Source organism: Bos indicus, chromosome 21, assembly GCF_029378745.1.
Source record: "Bos indicus isolate NIAB-ARS_2022 breed Sahiwal x Tharparkar chromosome 21, NIAB-ARS_B.indTharparkar_mat_pri_1.0, whole genome shotgun sequence".
Classification (NCBI taxonomy): domain Eukaryota; kingdom Metazoa; phylum Chordata; class Mammalia; order Artiodactyla; family Bovidae; genus Bos; species Bos indicus.
In genome coordinates this window covers 65094694-65112254 of record NC_091780.1, presented here as the reverse complement: position 1 = coordinate 65112254, position 17561 = coordinate 65094694, and the positions used below count along the sequence as shown (strand labels likewise).

The 17561-nt window shown below is 48.6% G+C and overlaps 1 protein-coding gene across 16 annotated transcripts in view; it reads right to left on the bottom strand.

Annotated features, from left to right (window-relative positions):
- EVL (Enah/Vasp-like) overlaps window positions 1-17561 on the bottom strand; it is a 108710-nt gene that overhangs the window by 36565 nt on the left and 54584 nt on the right. For 15 of the 16 annotated variants that reach the window (XR_011562706.1, XM_070775709.1, XM_070775702.1 and 12 more), the window contains exons 2-3: window positions 14401-14569; window positions 2723-2900 (exon numbers count right to left, since the gene is read on the bottom strand). Coding sequence is in view for 15 of the 16 variants with exons in the window: in XM_070775709.1 (XP_070631810.1) it covers window positions 2723-2900; window positions 14401-14569 (347 nt within the window). In the remaining variant the exon portion in view is untranslated. Of the gene's footprint in view, window positions 1-2722; window positions 2901-14400; window positions 14570-16020; window positions 16170-17561 lie in introns of those variants that run through there. The other variant, XM_070775710.1, reaches the window with a different exon arrangement.

Genomic DNA, 17561 nt, shown 5'->3' with positions numbered 1-17561 from the left:
GACAGCACTTTCCAATGCAGGGCATGTGATAGAAACGTCACAATTATCTGCAGCGGGAGGCCAGTGGCAGGTGGTGGGGAGGCTGCCCGGGTCCTGCCCAGGCTCCAGGGGCTGCACAACTGGGCAAGGAGACACAGCCACACCCCGGAGCGTGCTCCACAGGGACAGGGCTGGCCGCGGACACACATGGGCCAGGGGGCGGGTGCCTCAGACGTGAGGTCAAGGACAAGAATCAGACGCCGACGTCCGCGTTGTACGACCCACTTACGTGAAGCTCAAACACAGGTAAAGGTGCTCGGCTGTCACAGAAGCTGAAGCCCTGGCTGGGCTGGAGGGGTGTGGCCTCTGTCGGGGTCCCACAGACGCCTTTGTACAAGCTCACGGAGCTCACGCTTCAGGCGTCTGTAAGGTACAGCAGGCCACACACACGGGAAGGAAACGCTCTGTCCGCAGGGGCCCAGCTCTTGGCCTCCAAAGGCCAGTGAGCCAGGAGGGACGACTACTCATGAGCAGAGTCTCAGGTCAGGCCCCCGTCAACGTGAGCACATACCCACCCACACCGACAAGGACCGCGTTCCACCCAGAGGGGATCGGGGTTCCAAGGTGACTTACTACCTGGCAAGAGTTATTTTTTATACTGATCACAGATCTCTATCTGAAAATGAGGCTCGGATTAGCTGATTTCTTTGTGATTCTGCTGTGAAGTTAATAAAGTCAATAGTAGTTGCTTTGAGCCAGCCATCTGATTAAATGAAAACCTTTTCCCCACCTTAATGTATCTATATATAGAGAGATAAAATAAAGCTAAACTCTCTCATCCTGGGGCAAGTGAGGCCGCTCAGATTGGAAACCTTAAACTCAGCTCACTCTACCTTGAGGCTCAAGGCTCTCGGGTGGAAAAAAGATGGTTTAATCAATGTTTATTTGGGACCTCCAATGTTTCAGGCACTGCACTCGTCACTCAGTACCGCTGTGGTCCCTCACCATGCAGCCCCCATTCTCAGCAGAGGATCCACAAACCTTGCAGTCTTTGCATAGTGGGAAAGAACTCTACCAGTGCTGGTTCTGCGTATGACCTGCAGGAAGCATACTCTAAACACACTCATTATTTACAAATTCTCCGAGGGTTTAAGTTAGGGCCCAAAGCTTGGATCTATAAGGCACAACAGTTATTTAAAAGGCATCTCCCTGCAGCTTCTAAGTACCATGGCTCCCCATTTCCTGCCTTAACTCTGGCAGCAGCAATGACAGTAATAATACTCACGAATAGTAATACTGGGAGATTAACACGTCAGGCGGCCCACTAACATCTTATATTTGAGTTCATTTAAACATAGAATCAGGCTTCCCAGGTGGCTCAGTGGGTGAAGAATCTGCCTGCAATGCAGCAGATGCCAGAGATGAGGGTTCAATCCCTGAGTTGGGAAGATCCCCTGGAGGAGGAAATGGCAACCCACTCCAGTTTTCTTGCCTGGAGAATGCCATGGACAGAGGAGCCTGGCGGGCTACAGTCCCTGGGGTCGCAAGAGTCGGACACGACTGAAGAGACTGAGCACACACACACATAAAAACAGCTCCTCATCACCCGTCTTACAGAAAAGAAACCCAGACACAGAAAAACAAAGCGACGTGTGCTGGACTCAAGGCTAGCAGGGTGCCCCGGGCCCAGCCCCACACTGCCATGCCCACCGACACTGAGTCCTCCAGCCAAGCGCAGGATGTTGCTGGCCTCTAAGATGCCAACTCCCCGGAGGGCCCTGTCCTCCCGCGGAAGCTGACGCTGCAGACCGCCCAGAAGAGCCACATGTGTTTCTGTGTCTCTGCTTTGCCCACCCTGCAGACGCTCCTGTTGGCCCCTCTCTCCGCCCCCACCCCGCTGTCTACACCCCGAGTCTCCCAGGTTGGCTGAAGCCTCTCCTTGTGCAACCCCTGCCACCTTCCAACTTCACATCCAGCCTCCTTCCTTTGGCACCTCGGGCCCCAGAGACACTGCACGCTCTCCTCCACGCACAGGCTGGGCTTTCAGGCCCAGGAGCCTTTGTATCTGCCGTTCCCTCTGCCTAGGATGCCCACTCCCTCATCTCGTTAGCTCCCTGCCTGTCAAAACTCCAGCTCAAATGTCACCACCGCTCGAAGTCCAGCTGGATAGTCCCTTCTTTTCCTTTCCATGCTCCTGAAGCCCCTGCCCTGCTCACACCTTATTAACGCCCCTATCGCAACATGTTATCTCTAGTGGTTCACAGGTCCATCCTTCTTCTCTTGGATACCAAATGCCGTGAGTCAACAGGCTCCATCGATTCACTTCTGACCTGTTTTGCCCCAGACAGTTTCCAACACACAGCAAGTGTTCAGTAACACTACGTTAAGCTTAGGAAGGACTGAATCCAAGAGCACAGTTTTGCTTGTTCCCTCCAAACTCTGCCAAATGCGCGCTGAGGATGTGGAAAGCAGGCGACCAAGGTGCCCACCTGGACGCCCGGTTTCGGGCACACGGTACAGCCAGCGCCCGCTCCAAGGGCAGGGGCGATGCCGAGGCCTCTCTTCTCGTTCAAACTGTTAATAGCGCTTCGTATCTAGAGTTAGGCAGCAGTTTTCTCTGCAAATCCACCAGACGTCAGCTCAGCACAGCTGCAGTCGAGGACACCCCGGAAGCCAGAGCCGTGGGAGCGCGGAGGCAGGGGAGGGAGGGTCTGGGCGCCAGGCCAGACAAAGCCCCACTTACCGCCTTCCTGGGAATTCATGATGTTCAGGGCAAACAGCATGGCGTTGGAGAACGTGGTCGCCTCTTCCTTACTTGCAAAGTTTAAACCGTAGACCTGGCGGGCATCTCGCCACTGGTGGAAGGTTGGCGTTGCCTGATTGTACTTCAGCCCTTTCACGATTGAATAATTGATCACAACCTGAAAAGGAAAAGAGAGAGAAATACATGTAAATAAATAAAAGGTAAGTGAGCTGGAGAGAGCTGCTGTAGGGCAAGGACACCGTGTCCCTGGGGCTACCAGGGGACAGGGGGACGTGGATGCGTCAGAAGAAGGGGTAGCTTGGCCAGGCAGCTCTTCAACACGAGCAGCAGAACAGCGAGGGTCTGAAAACCAGTTATTTCATTTAACTGATAAAGCTGTGTGGTCACGGCCTGAGCTGGGAGTTGGCTTCCGGGGTCCTGGCCCTGTCACCCCAGGCAGCACCCCGGGGCTCAGTTTCTGCAACTGTGAAACAGGGATAGTCATCCTGGCTCGACCTACCTAATGGGGTTACTGCAGAGGTCACGCTGTAACACATATCTCATCAAGACTTATAGATATAAAGATTCTTAAGGGCGAGTCTTTCCTAATTCGTATTTATGCTCCTGTAGCTCTCTGCATAGTCTAGAATGCGTTAACCAAAGGGTTGTTAAAGGACGACTCCTCACTCTTTCCCATGTGGCTGTTCAGCTTCCTCAGCACCGTTTATTGAACAGGATGCCCTTTCCCCGCTGTACGTTCTTGACTCCTTTTGTCATAAACTAATAAACCATATCTGTGTGGGTTTATGACCGGGTTCTCTATTCTGCTCCACTGATTTCTGCTTTTATGACAATCTCATGCTGTTTAAATTACTACAGTTTTGTAATATAGTTTGAAATGAGGGCGTGTGATGCCTCCAGCTTTGTTGTTCTTTCTCAAGATCGCTTTCGCCATGGGGGTCTTTTGTGGTTCTGTACAAACTGTAGTATTATCCTGCTGCTGCTGCTGCTAAGTCACTTCCGTCATGTTTGACTCTGTGCGACCCCATAAACGGCAGCCCACGAGGCTCCCCCATCCCTGGGATTCTCCAGGCAAGAACACCGGAGTGGGTTGCCATTTCCTTCTCCAATGCATGAAAGTGAAAAGTGAAGGTGAAGTCACTCAGTCGTGTCCGACTCTTAGCGACCCCATGGACTACAGCCCACCAGGCCCTCCGTCCATGGGATTTTCCAGGCAAGAGTACTGGAGTGGGTCCTATGGAAAATGCCATTGGAATTCTGATAAGGATTGCACTTTTCTTTGGTGAGTCTGGCTAAAGGCTTGTCAGTTTTGTTTATCTTTTCAAAGAACCAGTTCTTAGTCTCACTGCTCTTCTCTGTTGTCTTTTTAGTCTCTATTTCTGCTCTAATCATCGTCGCTTCCTTCATTCTACAAACTTTGGGCTTGTTTTGGTCATCTTTTCCCAGTGCCCTGCGTGTAGTTAGGCTGTTTGAGACTTTCCTTGCTTCTTGAGGCAGGCCTTTCTGCTATGAGCTTAGCAGTACCATTGAGAACTGCTTCTGCTGCATCTCACAAGTTCTGTTAGGTTATACTCCCATTTCTGCTTGTGTCCAGGCATTTAAAAGTCTCTCTCTTGATCTGTCCTTCAATCCACTTCAGCAGCATGTTGTTTAATCTCCATATTCTTGTGATCTGAAACCATAAAGCTCCTAGAAGAGAATCTAAGTGACAAGCTCCTTGACACAGGTCTTGGTGGCGATTTTTTTGAAACTGATACAAAAACAAGAGCAACAAAAGCAAAGCAAAACAAGCGGGACTATATCAAACTAAAAAGCTACACGCAAAGGACGCCACCAACAGAATGAGAAGGCAATCTGCTGAGTGGGACCAAGTGACTGCAAATCATGTATCTGATAAGGGACCAATACGGCTAACAGATACATAAAGAGATGGTAAACACTGGCAGTGATCAGGGAGACACAAACCAAACCCCAAGGGGTCATCATCCCACACACGTCAGAATGGCTATTATCTAAAAGAGAAGAAACGAAGTGTTGGCGAAGATGTGGAGAAAAAGGAACCCTTGTGCACTGTTGGTAGGAATGCAAATTGGTATAGCCACTATTAGAAAACAGTACGGAGGTTCCTCAAAAAGCTAAAAATAGAACTATCACATGATCCTGCAATTTCGCTTTTGGGTATTTACCCCCAAGAAAACGAAAATACTATTTTTACCTGGGAAATGCCATGGACAGAGGAGCCCGGCGGCTACAATCCATGGAGTCACAGGAGTCAGACACGACTTAGTGACCAAACCGCCACCACCAAGTCCAACACACACACGCCCCGCGTTCACAGGAGCAGCATTTAAAAATAGCCAAGATACGGAATAATCCAAGCGTCCACTGACGTATGGATAGATACGGAAACTGTGGTATACTGTATACACGATGAAATATTATTTAGCCATGAAAAGAATGCAACCTCGCCATTTATGACAACATGGATGGATCTCAAGGGCATTACGCTAAGGAAAAGAAGTCAGACAGAGAAAGACAAATACCATACGCTCTATCTCGTATGTTCTCATGGATACAGAGAACAGATGGATGGTTGCCAGAGGAGGGCGGTAGGAAATGGGGGGGAAATTATGCACATGAAGCCGCTTAACACAGCTGCTACCACACAGCAATTTGCCAGCAAGTGTTAACTGAGAAATATTCAGTCCTTAGAGACGGAAACATGCAAGTGGCATCTGGATGAGGCTGGACAGCCTGCTGTCGGAGATCCCGCCTTAGGAGGGTACGACATGGGTGCTCAGCTCTCCTCTGGCTTTCAGGCTCCAGGGTTTTGTGATCTGAAATTGGAGGCAGCTCAGTCTACTGTCGCTCAGTCGTGCCCAGCTCTTTGCAGAGTTCTCCAGGCCAGAACACCAGAGTGGGTAGCCTTTCCCTTCTCCAGGGGATCTTCCCAACCCAGGGATCGAACCCAGGTCTCCCGAATTGCAGGTGGATTCTTTACCTGCTAAGCCACAAGGGAAGCCTGCCTCTGGTCAGGAAGGTGGGCTCAGGAAGATTCCGAGATCTGAAGGACACCCTGCACGCTGCTGGGCTGCTAAGACGAGAGCTCAGGTTTACTGCCCTACCCTGCTGCGCTGCTGGGTAAAGCAAGGCCAGAGCACACTGGGCAATACCGTTTTCCTCCAAGCCTAAGCCATGTGGAAGGCAGGCTGGGTTGTCCTACAGCGAAGAGAGAGAGTGAGCAAGAGAGAGAGGGTGCGAGAGAAGCACATGTACTAAATTAGCTACGGAAACACAACTGTTTCATAACTTACTTGTTACACACTGACAGCACAGTGTGGGCCAACACCTATACCAGGTTCCTGGGGTGGTTCTCTCTCTGGGTTCAGCTTTAGATCATCAGAAAAAGGGCTGGAGGTTTTGTGGTTACACGCGTGATAAGAAGCACAGTGACCTGTGGTTAACATGGCTCTTCAGAGGGCACAACAGTCGCAGTGCAGTGGCCAGCATGAGGGAGATAAGACCCTCTCCTTTCCACCCAGAAAGCCTATGTTCAAGTGGCTTTGGTGCTGCACCGTTAGTGGACACAGAGGGCCACGTTCTAAATGGAAGGAGGTCTGGAAACCACGTCGTATCAAGAATGGCTGTGGGATACTGAAGCAGATAAAAAATGAGACTCTTCAGGCACCCAAGGAGAGGACGTAGGGAAGTGAGATTTAGAACCTATGGTTTGAAATCTCTGGTTGGCTGTGTTCTTGGAGGGGAACTTAGTGGCATTGGGAACTGGGGGTGGTGGATGCCTATCTGGAATACAGGAACAGTGTGGCCAAAAGTACTGGCTTAAGGAACTCAGAGACCAGACAGAATATCTAATTCACTTCAGTTCAGTCGCTCAATCGTGTCTGACTCTTTGCAACCCCACGAATCGCAGTACGCCAGGCCTCCCTGTCCATCACCAACTCCCGGAGTCCACCTAAACCCATGTCCCTTGAGTTGGTGATGCCATCCAACCATCTCATCCTGTCGTCCCCTTCTCCTCTTGCCTTCAATCTTTCCCAGCATCAGGGTCTTTTCAAATGAGTCAGCTCTCCGCATCAGGTGGCCAAAGTATTGGAGTTTCAGCTTCAGCATCAGTTCTTCCAATGAACACCCAGGACTGATCTCCTTTCGGATGGATTGGTTGGATCTCCTTGCAGTCCAAGGGACTCTCAAGAGGCTTCTCCAACACCACAGTTCAAAAGCATCAGTTCTTTGGTGCTCACCTTTCTTTACAGTCCAACCCTCACACCCATACATGACTACTGGAAAAACCATAGCCTTGACTAGATGGACCTTTGTTGACAAAGTAATGTCTCTGCTTCTTAATATGCTGTCTAGGTTGGTCGTAACTTGCAAGGAGCAAGTGTCTTTTAATTTCATGGCTGCAATCACCATCTGCAGTGATTTTGGAGCCCAGAAAATTAGTCAGCCACTGTTTCCTCATCTATTTGCCATGAAGTGATGGGACTGGATGCCACGATCTTAGTTTTTTGAATGTTGAGCTTTAAGCCAACTTTTTCACTCTTCTTTCACTTTCATCAACAGGCTCTTTAGTTCTTCTTCACTTTCTGCCATAAGGGTGGTGTCATCTGCATGTCTGAGATTATTGGTATTTCTCCTGGCAATCTTGATTCCAGCTTGTATTTAATTCAATCCTCCCTTTTTACAGGCAGGAAAACTGAGGCCCAGGGAGAATAAGTGACTTGTCCGAATTACATGGTACATAACAGGAGAACTGAATTTAGAAGCCAAGCTTGTAACCTAGGACTGTGCTGCTTCTGACTGCCAGCATCATGAGTTGAAATCTTTCTTCCTATAATTCCTTCTTTGGTCTTAGCTCTAACCTCCTAAAGCCTTAGGAACCAATGCTCTATTTTTAGAGACTTTCAATATTAGACTGGGAGAGAGTGATAAAGCCATTCTAGAAGTTCTAAGGGTTCTCTGAGGCATATGGCTGGCCTCTCCTCTGCAGCTCTTGGGTGGCCAACTCTGTCCCATCTATTCCTGGAAGTAAAGTGAAGTGATAGTCACTCAATCGTGACCGGCTCTTTGCGACCCAGGACCATAGCCTGCCAGCCTCCTCTGTCTATGGAAGTCTCCGGGCAAGAATACTAGAGAAGGTAGCCATTCTCTTCTCCAGGGATGTTCTCAAGTCAGGGATCGAATCCGGGTCTCCTGTATTGCAGGCAGATCCTTCACCGTCTAAGACACAAGGGAGGCCCTTACACCTAGAGCATAGAGTCTAAAGGCTGCTCACCCAGTTACATATCTGCTAGCCAAACACAGCCCACAGGGGGTTGTTTTGAATACAACTACCATAGTGGGTACAATTACTAGGCAGCGGGTTTTGAGTCAAATGGCTCAGGAGTAAAATGCTGGCTTTATTACTTTGCAGTTGAATAACCTTGGAAAAGTTACTGACATTACCTTCTTCATATATAAAATGAAAATATTATAAATTATGCTGGACTGAATATCCTTGTGGATATATCAGTGTGAACATTCCTATAAGCAGAACTTCTGGATCAATGGACATGGTCATTGAAACATCTGGTATTTTCTATTTGAAAACATCTATTCTGAAACATCCCAACTGCCTTCTAAGAAAGGAGAGTCCACGCAATGTGTTTTGGACATACGTGTGATGACACACAGCCGACACGGCACTTGACCGTCTGCCGCGAGCTGGTCAGTGTTCACTAACTGACGGACAGGTCTCGGGGCTGACGCTTAGAACGCTCTGTGCCTAGAGTGGCTCCATCCCTTTGTTTACCTGCTTACAGCACGCACGTTACTGCAAGGCCACTTAAGGGTGTGGATCAGCTTCATTTCACACACTCCTCCCCAGAGATGCCCACACTTCTGAGTGCCACCATCAGCTACTTTCTCCTGTTCTGGAACGACACAGAAGTGGATTCATACAGCACACACTTTTTCTCGATGGTCTTTCATTCCATGTGGTATCTATGAAATTCACCTGTGTCACCGCATCAGTAAGAATTCAGGTTTTTTTGACTGCTAATAACATTCTCTTTTTTGATATACCATAAATAACTTATCCATTCTCCTGTTGATGGACTTGCCCATCATTTCCAGCTGTTGGCTATTAGGAGTAAAACTGCTGTGAGTATTTTCACATAGGTCTTTTAGTGCACACAGGTGCTCATTTCTCTTGGGTATGTTACCCAAGAGTAGGTTATAGGGTAGGTGTATATTGAGTTTTGCTAGGATTTGGCAAACCGTTCTTCAAAGAGGCAGTACTGACTGACACCTCCGCCAGCACGAATGGGAACTCCAGCTGCCCTGCATCCTCAGCACAGGTGGCACCCGTTCAGCTTCAGCCTTTACACTTCAGTCTGCGTGGTGTGTATAAGTACTCGGCGGTTTTCACTCGCGTCTCCCTGATGAACAGTGACACAGAGCAACTCCCATGGGCTCGTCTGCCGTGTCTTGTTTCCACTGTTGTTTTTTTCCTTTTGTGAAACTCTTGTTCAAGTCTTTTTGCTCATTTTTAAGAGGCTGTCTGCCTTTTTCATTTTCGGTTGTAGGAGTTCTGTATATATTCTTCATGAGTCCTTTGTCACATTCATACACACACACACATACCCCTTCTCCTAGTCTGCCCTCTTTTAATGGTGCCTTTTAATAAAGAAAACTCCTTAACTTTAAAGAAGTCCAAATTCTTTTTTTTTTTTTTTACAGTTAATGTTTTTTGTGTCCTGTTCCAGGTTATAAAGATGCTTTCCTGTATTTTCCCCTCAATATGATGAAGATATTTTCATGAATCTTCTTGTAGATACTTTACTGATTCACTTTTCATATTTAGGTTGACCTCGAATTAATTTGGGGGTGTAGCATGAGATGGGGTAAAGTTTTCTTTTTTTTTTTTTTTTTTATTGATATCTGATTGTTCTGGTGTCATCCATTGAAAAGACCATCTTTAGCCCACGAAGTACAATGGTACCTTTGTCATAAATCATGTGACCATATACATGGAGGTCTACCTAGACTCTTCAAAAAACAACAAAAATATTTTGCTTTTTCTCTATTGTGTATCTGCTTTCTATTTCATTAAATTTTAGGTTTTAATTTTTCCTTCTATTTTTGCTGGTTTGTTTTTTTTCCCCTAGCTTCTTGAGATAGAAGCTTGGGTCACTGACTTTTCATTCTTTTTCCAAAATTCGAATTTCTAACTATGCTGCTGCTGCTAAGTCGCTTCAGTCATGTCCGACTCTGTGCAACCCCAGAGACGGCAGCCCATAACGCTCCCCCGTCCTGGGATTCTCAAGGCAAGAACACTGGAGTGGGTTGCCATTTCCTTCTCCAGTGCATGAAAGTGAAAAGTGAAAGTGAAGCCGCTCAGTCGTGTCTGACTCTTAGCGACCCCATGGACTGCAGCCTACCAGGCTCCTCCGTCCATGGGATTTTCCAGGCAAGAGTACTGGAGCGGGGTGCCATTGCCTTCTCTGATTTCTAACTATACATTTCCCTATATGCTTTTCATCCCACAAATTTTGCTACATTGCAGTTTCACTATTGTTCTGTCCAAAATACTTGGTAATTTATATTGTGAATTCTTTTTTCTTTTGGTATCATGGATTATTTAATAGTATACTGTTTAGTTCCTCTGTGATCAAAGAAAACCTCCGTATGATTTTAATCCTATTACACGTGTTGAGATTGGCGTTGTGGCCTAGAATGTAGTCTATTTTGGTTAATGCTCAATGTGCACTTGAAGAGACTGTATATTCTACTGGGACTGCTTACAGTTTCCATAAATGTAAATTAGGTCAAGTTGGTCAATCACGCTCTTCAAATTTTCTATGTCTCTTATTCAGTTTCTTGCAGGTGTCATCAGAATCGCCAACATGGCTTTTGGATTCTTCTATTTCTTCCTTTAGAACTGCCCATTTTTGCTTTATATATTTTGAAGACATATTAGAGCCTATAGATTTAAGATTGTTATATTTTTTTCAATTGATGCTTTTTATCATTAAATAGGCCCTTTATCTTCAGCAACACTTCCTGCCTTGAAGCCTATGCGTGTGATATTAATACAGTCACACCGTTTTCCTTGGTCAGTGTCTGTAAGGTTTGTGTTGTTTCTCTCTGTTACGTTTCAACCTGTGTCCTTACATGCTTTATTTTAAAACGAATTCTCCAAGCTTTGGCAGGACTAATCTAGACAAGTACTGAAGGTTAAACTTATTTTAAAAGGTCACTTTGTGTGTGTGTGTCAGAGTCCACAATTACATTTGCACATGTTTTATTTTGAGGAGTGCAGCAACAAGTGGGAGTGATTTCCTGTCCTCTTCAAGGAAGGCCTTGCAACTCCAAATACTGTCTAACGTGTTTCTGAGGCCTCTGAGCAAGAACAGTCAAGAGTCCTTTACAGAGAAAGAAGCTGATGGTGGGCAACAGTCTTCCTAACCCACGAGCTCATCTGGGTCTGAAACCTGCAGGGTCTACAGGCTGGCCAAGGCCTCACGTGAGGTCTCACACATCCAAACCTCTACTCAGAGACAGGATGTCCTTCCCAGGACGCTTACCAAATGGCCAGCTGGCTCGTGGGCTCACAAAGCAACACAGTCGTCCATAGGATCCTCGTAAAACAGTTCTTTCTTTTATGGAGTTTAAATCTTCTTGATTGTAGTATCCATGCAGTATTCCTAGTTCTGTTCTCCGGGCTTCACAGAAAAAGTAAGATTTCCCTTCCACACGGAGAAGGAGCCCTTCAGAGATCTGAAAACTGTGCTCATGCCCCTTCACTTTTTCTCTCCACGTATGTATCTCTTGCTGCTTCTTCAACTGCTCCACATATTAGAGCTGCTTTCAGACTTCTCACCGCTTTGGGTGCTGTCCTCATTACAGACGCCATGTGGCACTCAGATCTGGTCCTGATGTTCATGGTGAAGTAACACCAGTTCATGGTGGAGCAGAGCAGGACTATAAGCTCCCTCCGTCCGCACCTCTACTTCTATTAACGTAGCCTGAGAACTACATTTGGTAGTTAACACTTCCAGTGGACATAATGAAATATCATCCTTAACCAAGTATCTTTTGATTTCTTCCCCTCAATTTGAGATTCAGGTTGGACCGTGGCTAAGGATACTGTCTCACCAGTCCTTTTCCCCACACAGTCACCTGGTTTTACATCCACCTATTTTAGAAAAACGGGGATGAGAACTCTTACAGCTTTATCCTTTTTGGTGTTATTGGGGGAATGAAATAATAGACATGAAGAGTGCTCCATGAGCCATAAAGCGCATTAAACATATAAGATATCCCTATCTGGGTATAAGACCAGGAATCTCTGTTTCTCTTAAGATGCTTGACCTTGTAATCCATATTGGCTGGAAAACAGACCTGAGGAAAATAAACTTTCTCTCCTGTGTCCATAAAGGTTATTACAGACCAGGTCCCCTGCCACTCTCTCTAATGCCTTGGTTTATTGAGACCCTCTTTTGTGTTTCTGACTAACATGCTCCAGCCACCGAGGCAGAGTTGCAACCATGTTCCAGGAGCCTATTTGTTGAATGTGTAATTCCAAGTGGAAGGCTGTGTTGGTAACTCCTCTGTCAGGCCGAGAAGATTGCTAAGGCAACTGAGTCTCTCTGAATTTCCCTGGGAGATCGCTGCCTGCCTGCCCCCACCCCCAGATGCAGGAAAGGCCTCCTCCCAAATGAGCCCCAATATGTGCTTTCCTCTGAAGGAGGCTGAGGCTCCTGAGAACAAGGTTTATGCTGGTTTCAGGGAATCTGGTTCTCCAGTCCCAAGCCCTTCCCACACACCATGGTACCTTCCTAGTGTGCCCTGCAGGGCAACCAAGAGGCATGAAGGGAATGGAAAACTTGTCCTAATAAAAGCAACAACCACTTAGGGAACACCCACTGTGATTCAGGAACTGCACGAGGTTATGGGCTGTATATCGAAAGTGAGCACCAGAGTGGAACTGCCTTGTGGGCCCCCACCCATAGGTGTTATGGAAACGTGTGACATGCTTTGGTTGTCACTGCAGTTGGGGCTGAAGGTGTCCTATGTCCCTGCACCGTATGGTGCGGTGTGCCTCTAAAAGGCAGGGCAAGAATCAATCAACTTGAAGAACAGGGAAACAGCTTCTAGGAGCTTCCTAGAATAACCTTCCTGCCAGTAAGGTTCAACCCCAAGGGAAAGAGATTGATCTGGAGGTGGCCAGGGCTCCAGGTCAGACAGACTCCCTCGGACCAGGGGTTCTGAAGTGAGGCTCCGCTCTTCGGCCACAAGAATCTGAAATTCAATCGGACTGTTCTGGCCAAAGCAGAAACCCATTCAACAGGCAACACACTTTAAAAATAGAGTCTTGGTTTCTGTTCTCTTTTCTATTTGCGAACATGATGATTCTTGCAGAGATAGCAGCTAACCTGCTGCTCAGCTCAGCCAAGGACTGACCGACACGGGCTGCCAGAAGATGCTATTTAAGGCAGAGGTTTTCATAAATGCTAAACTACAGATCTGTTCATTTTGCTGCTGAAAATGTCCTGTCAATCTCCAAGAAGAGAGCAGAAGCCCTGACCAAAGTCACTGTGGTGAAGCCACATGAGCCCTTTGTCTGTCTGTACTTCAGTCCATGTCACGTCAGACCATTCTGTCGAGTTGTATTACACAACTACCCCAGCACAGGTGGACTCACCTTGTATTTATTTGCACAGGTACTTACCAGATACATTCACAAACTCTCTCATCTGATCTGCCCAGCATGCACTACTAAGGAGATAAATGATCCCAGAATCTTCAAATCATCTTGAAGATTTAAGTACCTTCTTGCCTTTCAAAGTAAGACTCAGGGGCTTGGTGGACCAAAACTCTTCACAGTCGTAGTATTGGTTTGGCCAAAAAGTTCATTTGGGTTTTTCCCTAACATCTTTCTGTAAGATGTTACAGAAAAATCCGAACAAATTTTCTGGCCAAGCCAATATTTATAGGTACGCAGGCAGAAAATGTTGTTGTTTTATTGGCTACAACCCTGACTATGCACTGGAAGGACTGATGTTGAAGCTGAAGATCCAATACTGTGGCCCCATGATGCGAAGAGCTGACTCATTGGAAAAGACCCTGATGCTGGGAAAGATTGAAGGCAAAAGGAGAAGAGGGTGGCAGAGGATAAGATGGTTGGATGGCATCACCAACTCAATGGACATGAATTTGCACAAACTCTGGGAGATAGTGGAGGACAGAGGACCCTGGCAGGCTGCAGTACATGGGGTCGCAAAGAGTCGGACATGACTTAGCAACTGAACAATAACAAGGCAGAGAATAATACTAACACATTTGTCCATTTTTAAAACTGTTTCCCATCTATCGTTTTGTTTCTATTCTGATGTGATACAACACGATGAGGGAGGCACAGTGTGGACTACTGTCTCTACAAGACAGATGTAAAAAGTGAAGCTCACAAGACAGTGTGCTCAGGGTCTTACACCCTGGAGTACGAAAATACGCAGTCAGGACTTTGAACCCGGACCTCTCAATCGTGACATGCTGTTTTGACCGCTCTCCACCATGTCATGTGTGTGCGTACGTGTGGGTGTGTGCATGTGTGGCGCAGGCTCGTGGGCATGGCCTGTCCCTCCAGCACTTACCTGCTGATCCTGAAGCTTGACTCCGACGACTCTGAAGGTGTTGCTGGCAGTGTTGTGGTAGATGTTGATCCGGCTGAAGCCCTGCTGGCCAGGCTTGATTGGCACCCATTTCTTACTGGTGTCATCGTAGACCATCACGGAAGCCCGGGCTTGGCAGATACTCTGTTCACTGCAGAGCAAGAAAGAACGTTAAGCATTGGCCTCAGCCACAAGGGATGGATGCTGGCTTCGTCATTTTCTGAAACGGAGGCCAGCTGCCACTTGACACAGAGGAACTCCCTGGTCGCCAGAGCGTCCAACTCCCACGGAAGGGCTGCTGGGTGAGGTGATGGGTTCTGAGTCTTCACAGACCAGGGAGTGGAGAGGAGCTCCTGGGTCAACGTTTCCACGGAGGTATGTGGAAGAGACTCACAGCTCTGCCTTCAGGGGAAAAGTGATTGAATGGAGAAAGGCATTTCAGCCATGACGCGCTGTCTACAACATTCCAGGCACAGTGTTAGATAAGAAAACACACTAAAGCACCTAAGCTTCACAACTTAGGAAGCAGCCACTTCTCCCCATTCTGTAGATGAGAAAAAGCATGGCTTGCAGACTTGGAAAGATTTATACAAATTCACACAGGTATTGGGTGATTTTATCTGGGGTCTCCAACCAGTTCTGTCTGCCTCTAGAGTACACAACATCGATAACATTCTTCACCACAGCCGGCAAAATGCTCAACTGGTGATGTTACGAGAGTGTAGCTTCACACGAGCTATGCAGATAGTAACATGACTAGGTGAGTGTCTAAAGAACAGAGTGATGGAAATCAAAACAAGCAGATGGCTGCACCCTGTTCACTGGAGACATTTCCAAGCAACTTCCCCTGCTCAGAATATGACAGAAAACCAGGGAAAAAGCGAAAGAAGCGCCTGGAGAGAGAAGACAGCCATCAGGGAAGTCAGCGCCCTACCACGCCTGCCACCAGTTCGGGGCCAGCCTCCCCGGGCCTGCCACCTCTTCACCTTCCTCACCTTGAACATCCACGCTATCAGTCTCTAGTCTGTTAGAAGGCCTAGATCAGAAGGTGAGACCTGGCTGTACAGGAAGGCACACCAGCAGCGGTGGGGAGCGGCTGCTAGTGGGAAGGGAGGCTGGTGGAACGCAACTCATGAATCCGGAGTGGAAAGTGAAGCCCAGCAGGTCAGGGCTGGTGTCTGAGGAAGTGAAAGTGTGTGCGGCGGCCACGGTCATGAGGAGACTGAGCAGGCAGGACACAGTCAGTCCCGTCACCATATTTAAGGGGCAGGGAAACCGAGCACTCGAGGAGGTTCCTTCGCCCCCCTCCCAGTGGTCACCAGGAGGCAAACTTGTGGTTTTATGCGACTGGCCCTCAGCGACCTGGAACAGCCTCAGCTTGGTCTCAGCAGTTGGTGCCTGAGCATCCCCGGGACCCGCTCCCCTAAGACTCCTAGAAGGTGGAGGACCACGTGCAGACTACGATTATGTTAACAGTAATCCGGGCAGGTGCACAGACACCCATGCGTACATGCTGCCTCACCGCACGTTTCACGAGTCTCTCCGTGTGCTCCACAGCAGTCTAGCCAAGGACTTCGCATCCAGACCCCCAGCCCCAAATACCTCCTCCTCGCCATCTCGATCGCGCTGCTGCACCCTCAGCTCTGCCCTGGGGAGCAGGAGTCGGGTCCACCTGACGCCAGCTGCCCCAGCCCGTGTCGAGGGCTGTCTGTGCTCATGCGTGTTGGGAGTGTATGACATGGGTTTTACTCTGCGATCGTGCTATACTTTTTTTTTTTCATGATTCATTATTCATTCAACAAACAAATAAGGGGAAGTCAGTGATGAACCAAACAGGCAGGGGTTTTCCCAGAAGACGGCCATCTCATATTGGCAGGGAGAAGCAAGCAAAACAAAGGGATAACCAGGGACTTCTCTGGGTGCCCAGTGGCGAATACTCTGTCTGCGCTTCCAATGCAGGGGGCCCAGGTCTGATCCCTGGTCAGGGAACTAGATCCCACATGCTACAACTAAGACCCAGCACAGCCAAATACACACCTAAAAATAATTTTTTTTTTTTTTTAAAAGAAAGCCAAACACAGCACTATGCTCTGCCTTCTCTGAGTTCTGGAGCCTGAAACTGTGTCTCTTTTAGGAGAATATTAACAAGTTATTCTTGCCTGGAGAATCCCAGGGACAGAGGAGTCTAGTGGGCTGCCATCTATGGGGTCACAGAGTCAGACACAACTGAAGCGACTTAGCAGCAGCAAGCTGCTGCTCCCCTGGCTGAGCTGTTGGGGCCCTGTCCTCAAGAAGTCTGCTAGGAATCAGAGTGAACTGTACACAGAATCAGCAGACCTTGGTCCAGGTCAAGTCAGAGTCCCCCTGATGTAAACTAACTACTAGCCAGGGTTGGGGCTAAGTGTGCCACTCACTGCTGCAGCTGCGCTCAGGCTCATGGGGAAGGGAGTGAGCAGGTGCGCGCGGATGCCGGCTCAGGAGCTGGGAGGGACCCTGAGACGCAGCACGGGGTTAGCAAGGCACAGGTGCGATCAAGTCAGGGGATCTGAGCCGAGGCCCCAGCTGCGGCACTCACTGGCATGGGACGCAAAAGCCCCGAGACGCCCCTGGGGGAGCAACCAGGAAGGACGCATGTGGGAAGACCCTGTGCGACGGCCTGGAGGAGCGCCCTTCAGTTCACCTGCAAAGAGCCTGGCTCCACCAGGGGTCCCAGCTGCTGCCCCGGACACCCACTACGTCTGCACAGAGGCCATGTTCTCTGCCAACGACTAAATGGTGACAAGGCGACCTGGTCCGTGGTGGGGGCGGGGGATCGTCCCCAGGGGAAACCTCCTCCTCAGCCTGGCCCGAATCCAAGATGCTTCCTCCTCAGTTCTTCCTGGCCCCTCTCCCCCTGCAGACCTGTCTCGTGGCCTGAGGCTCTGTGGGCCTCTCTGCTCCCTCCATCCTTCACTGACCTCTGGTAACTAACCTTCCTCAGGGTCTTGGGGCCTGCCTCTTAGAAGACCCAAAGAGACACAGCCTGCATGGTGCAGGCTCCCCGCGGGCAGGAACACGTAGGTCTCGTTCTCTGCAGTCTCAGGACCCTGGCACGGAGCAGGGCCTGATGACCAGCCCCTGTGAAGAGAGCTGTGGAGAGGACC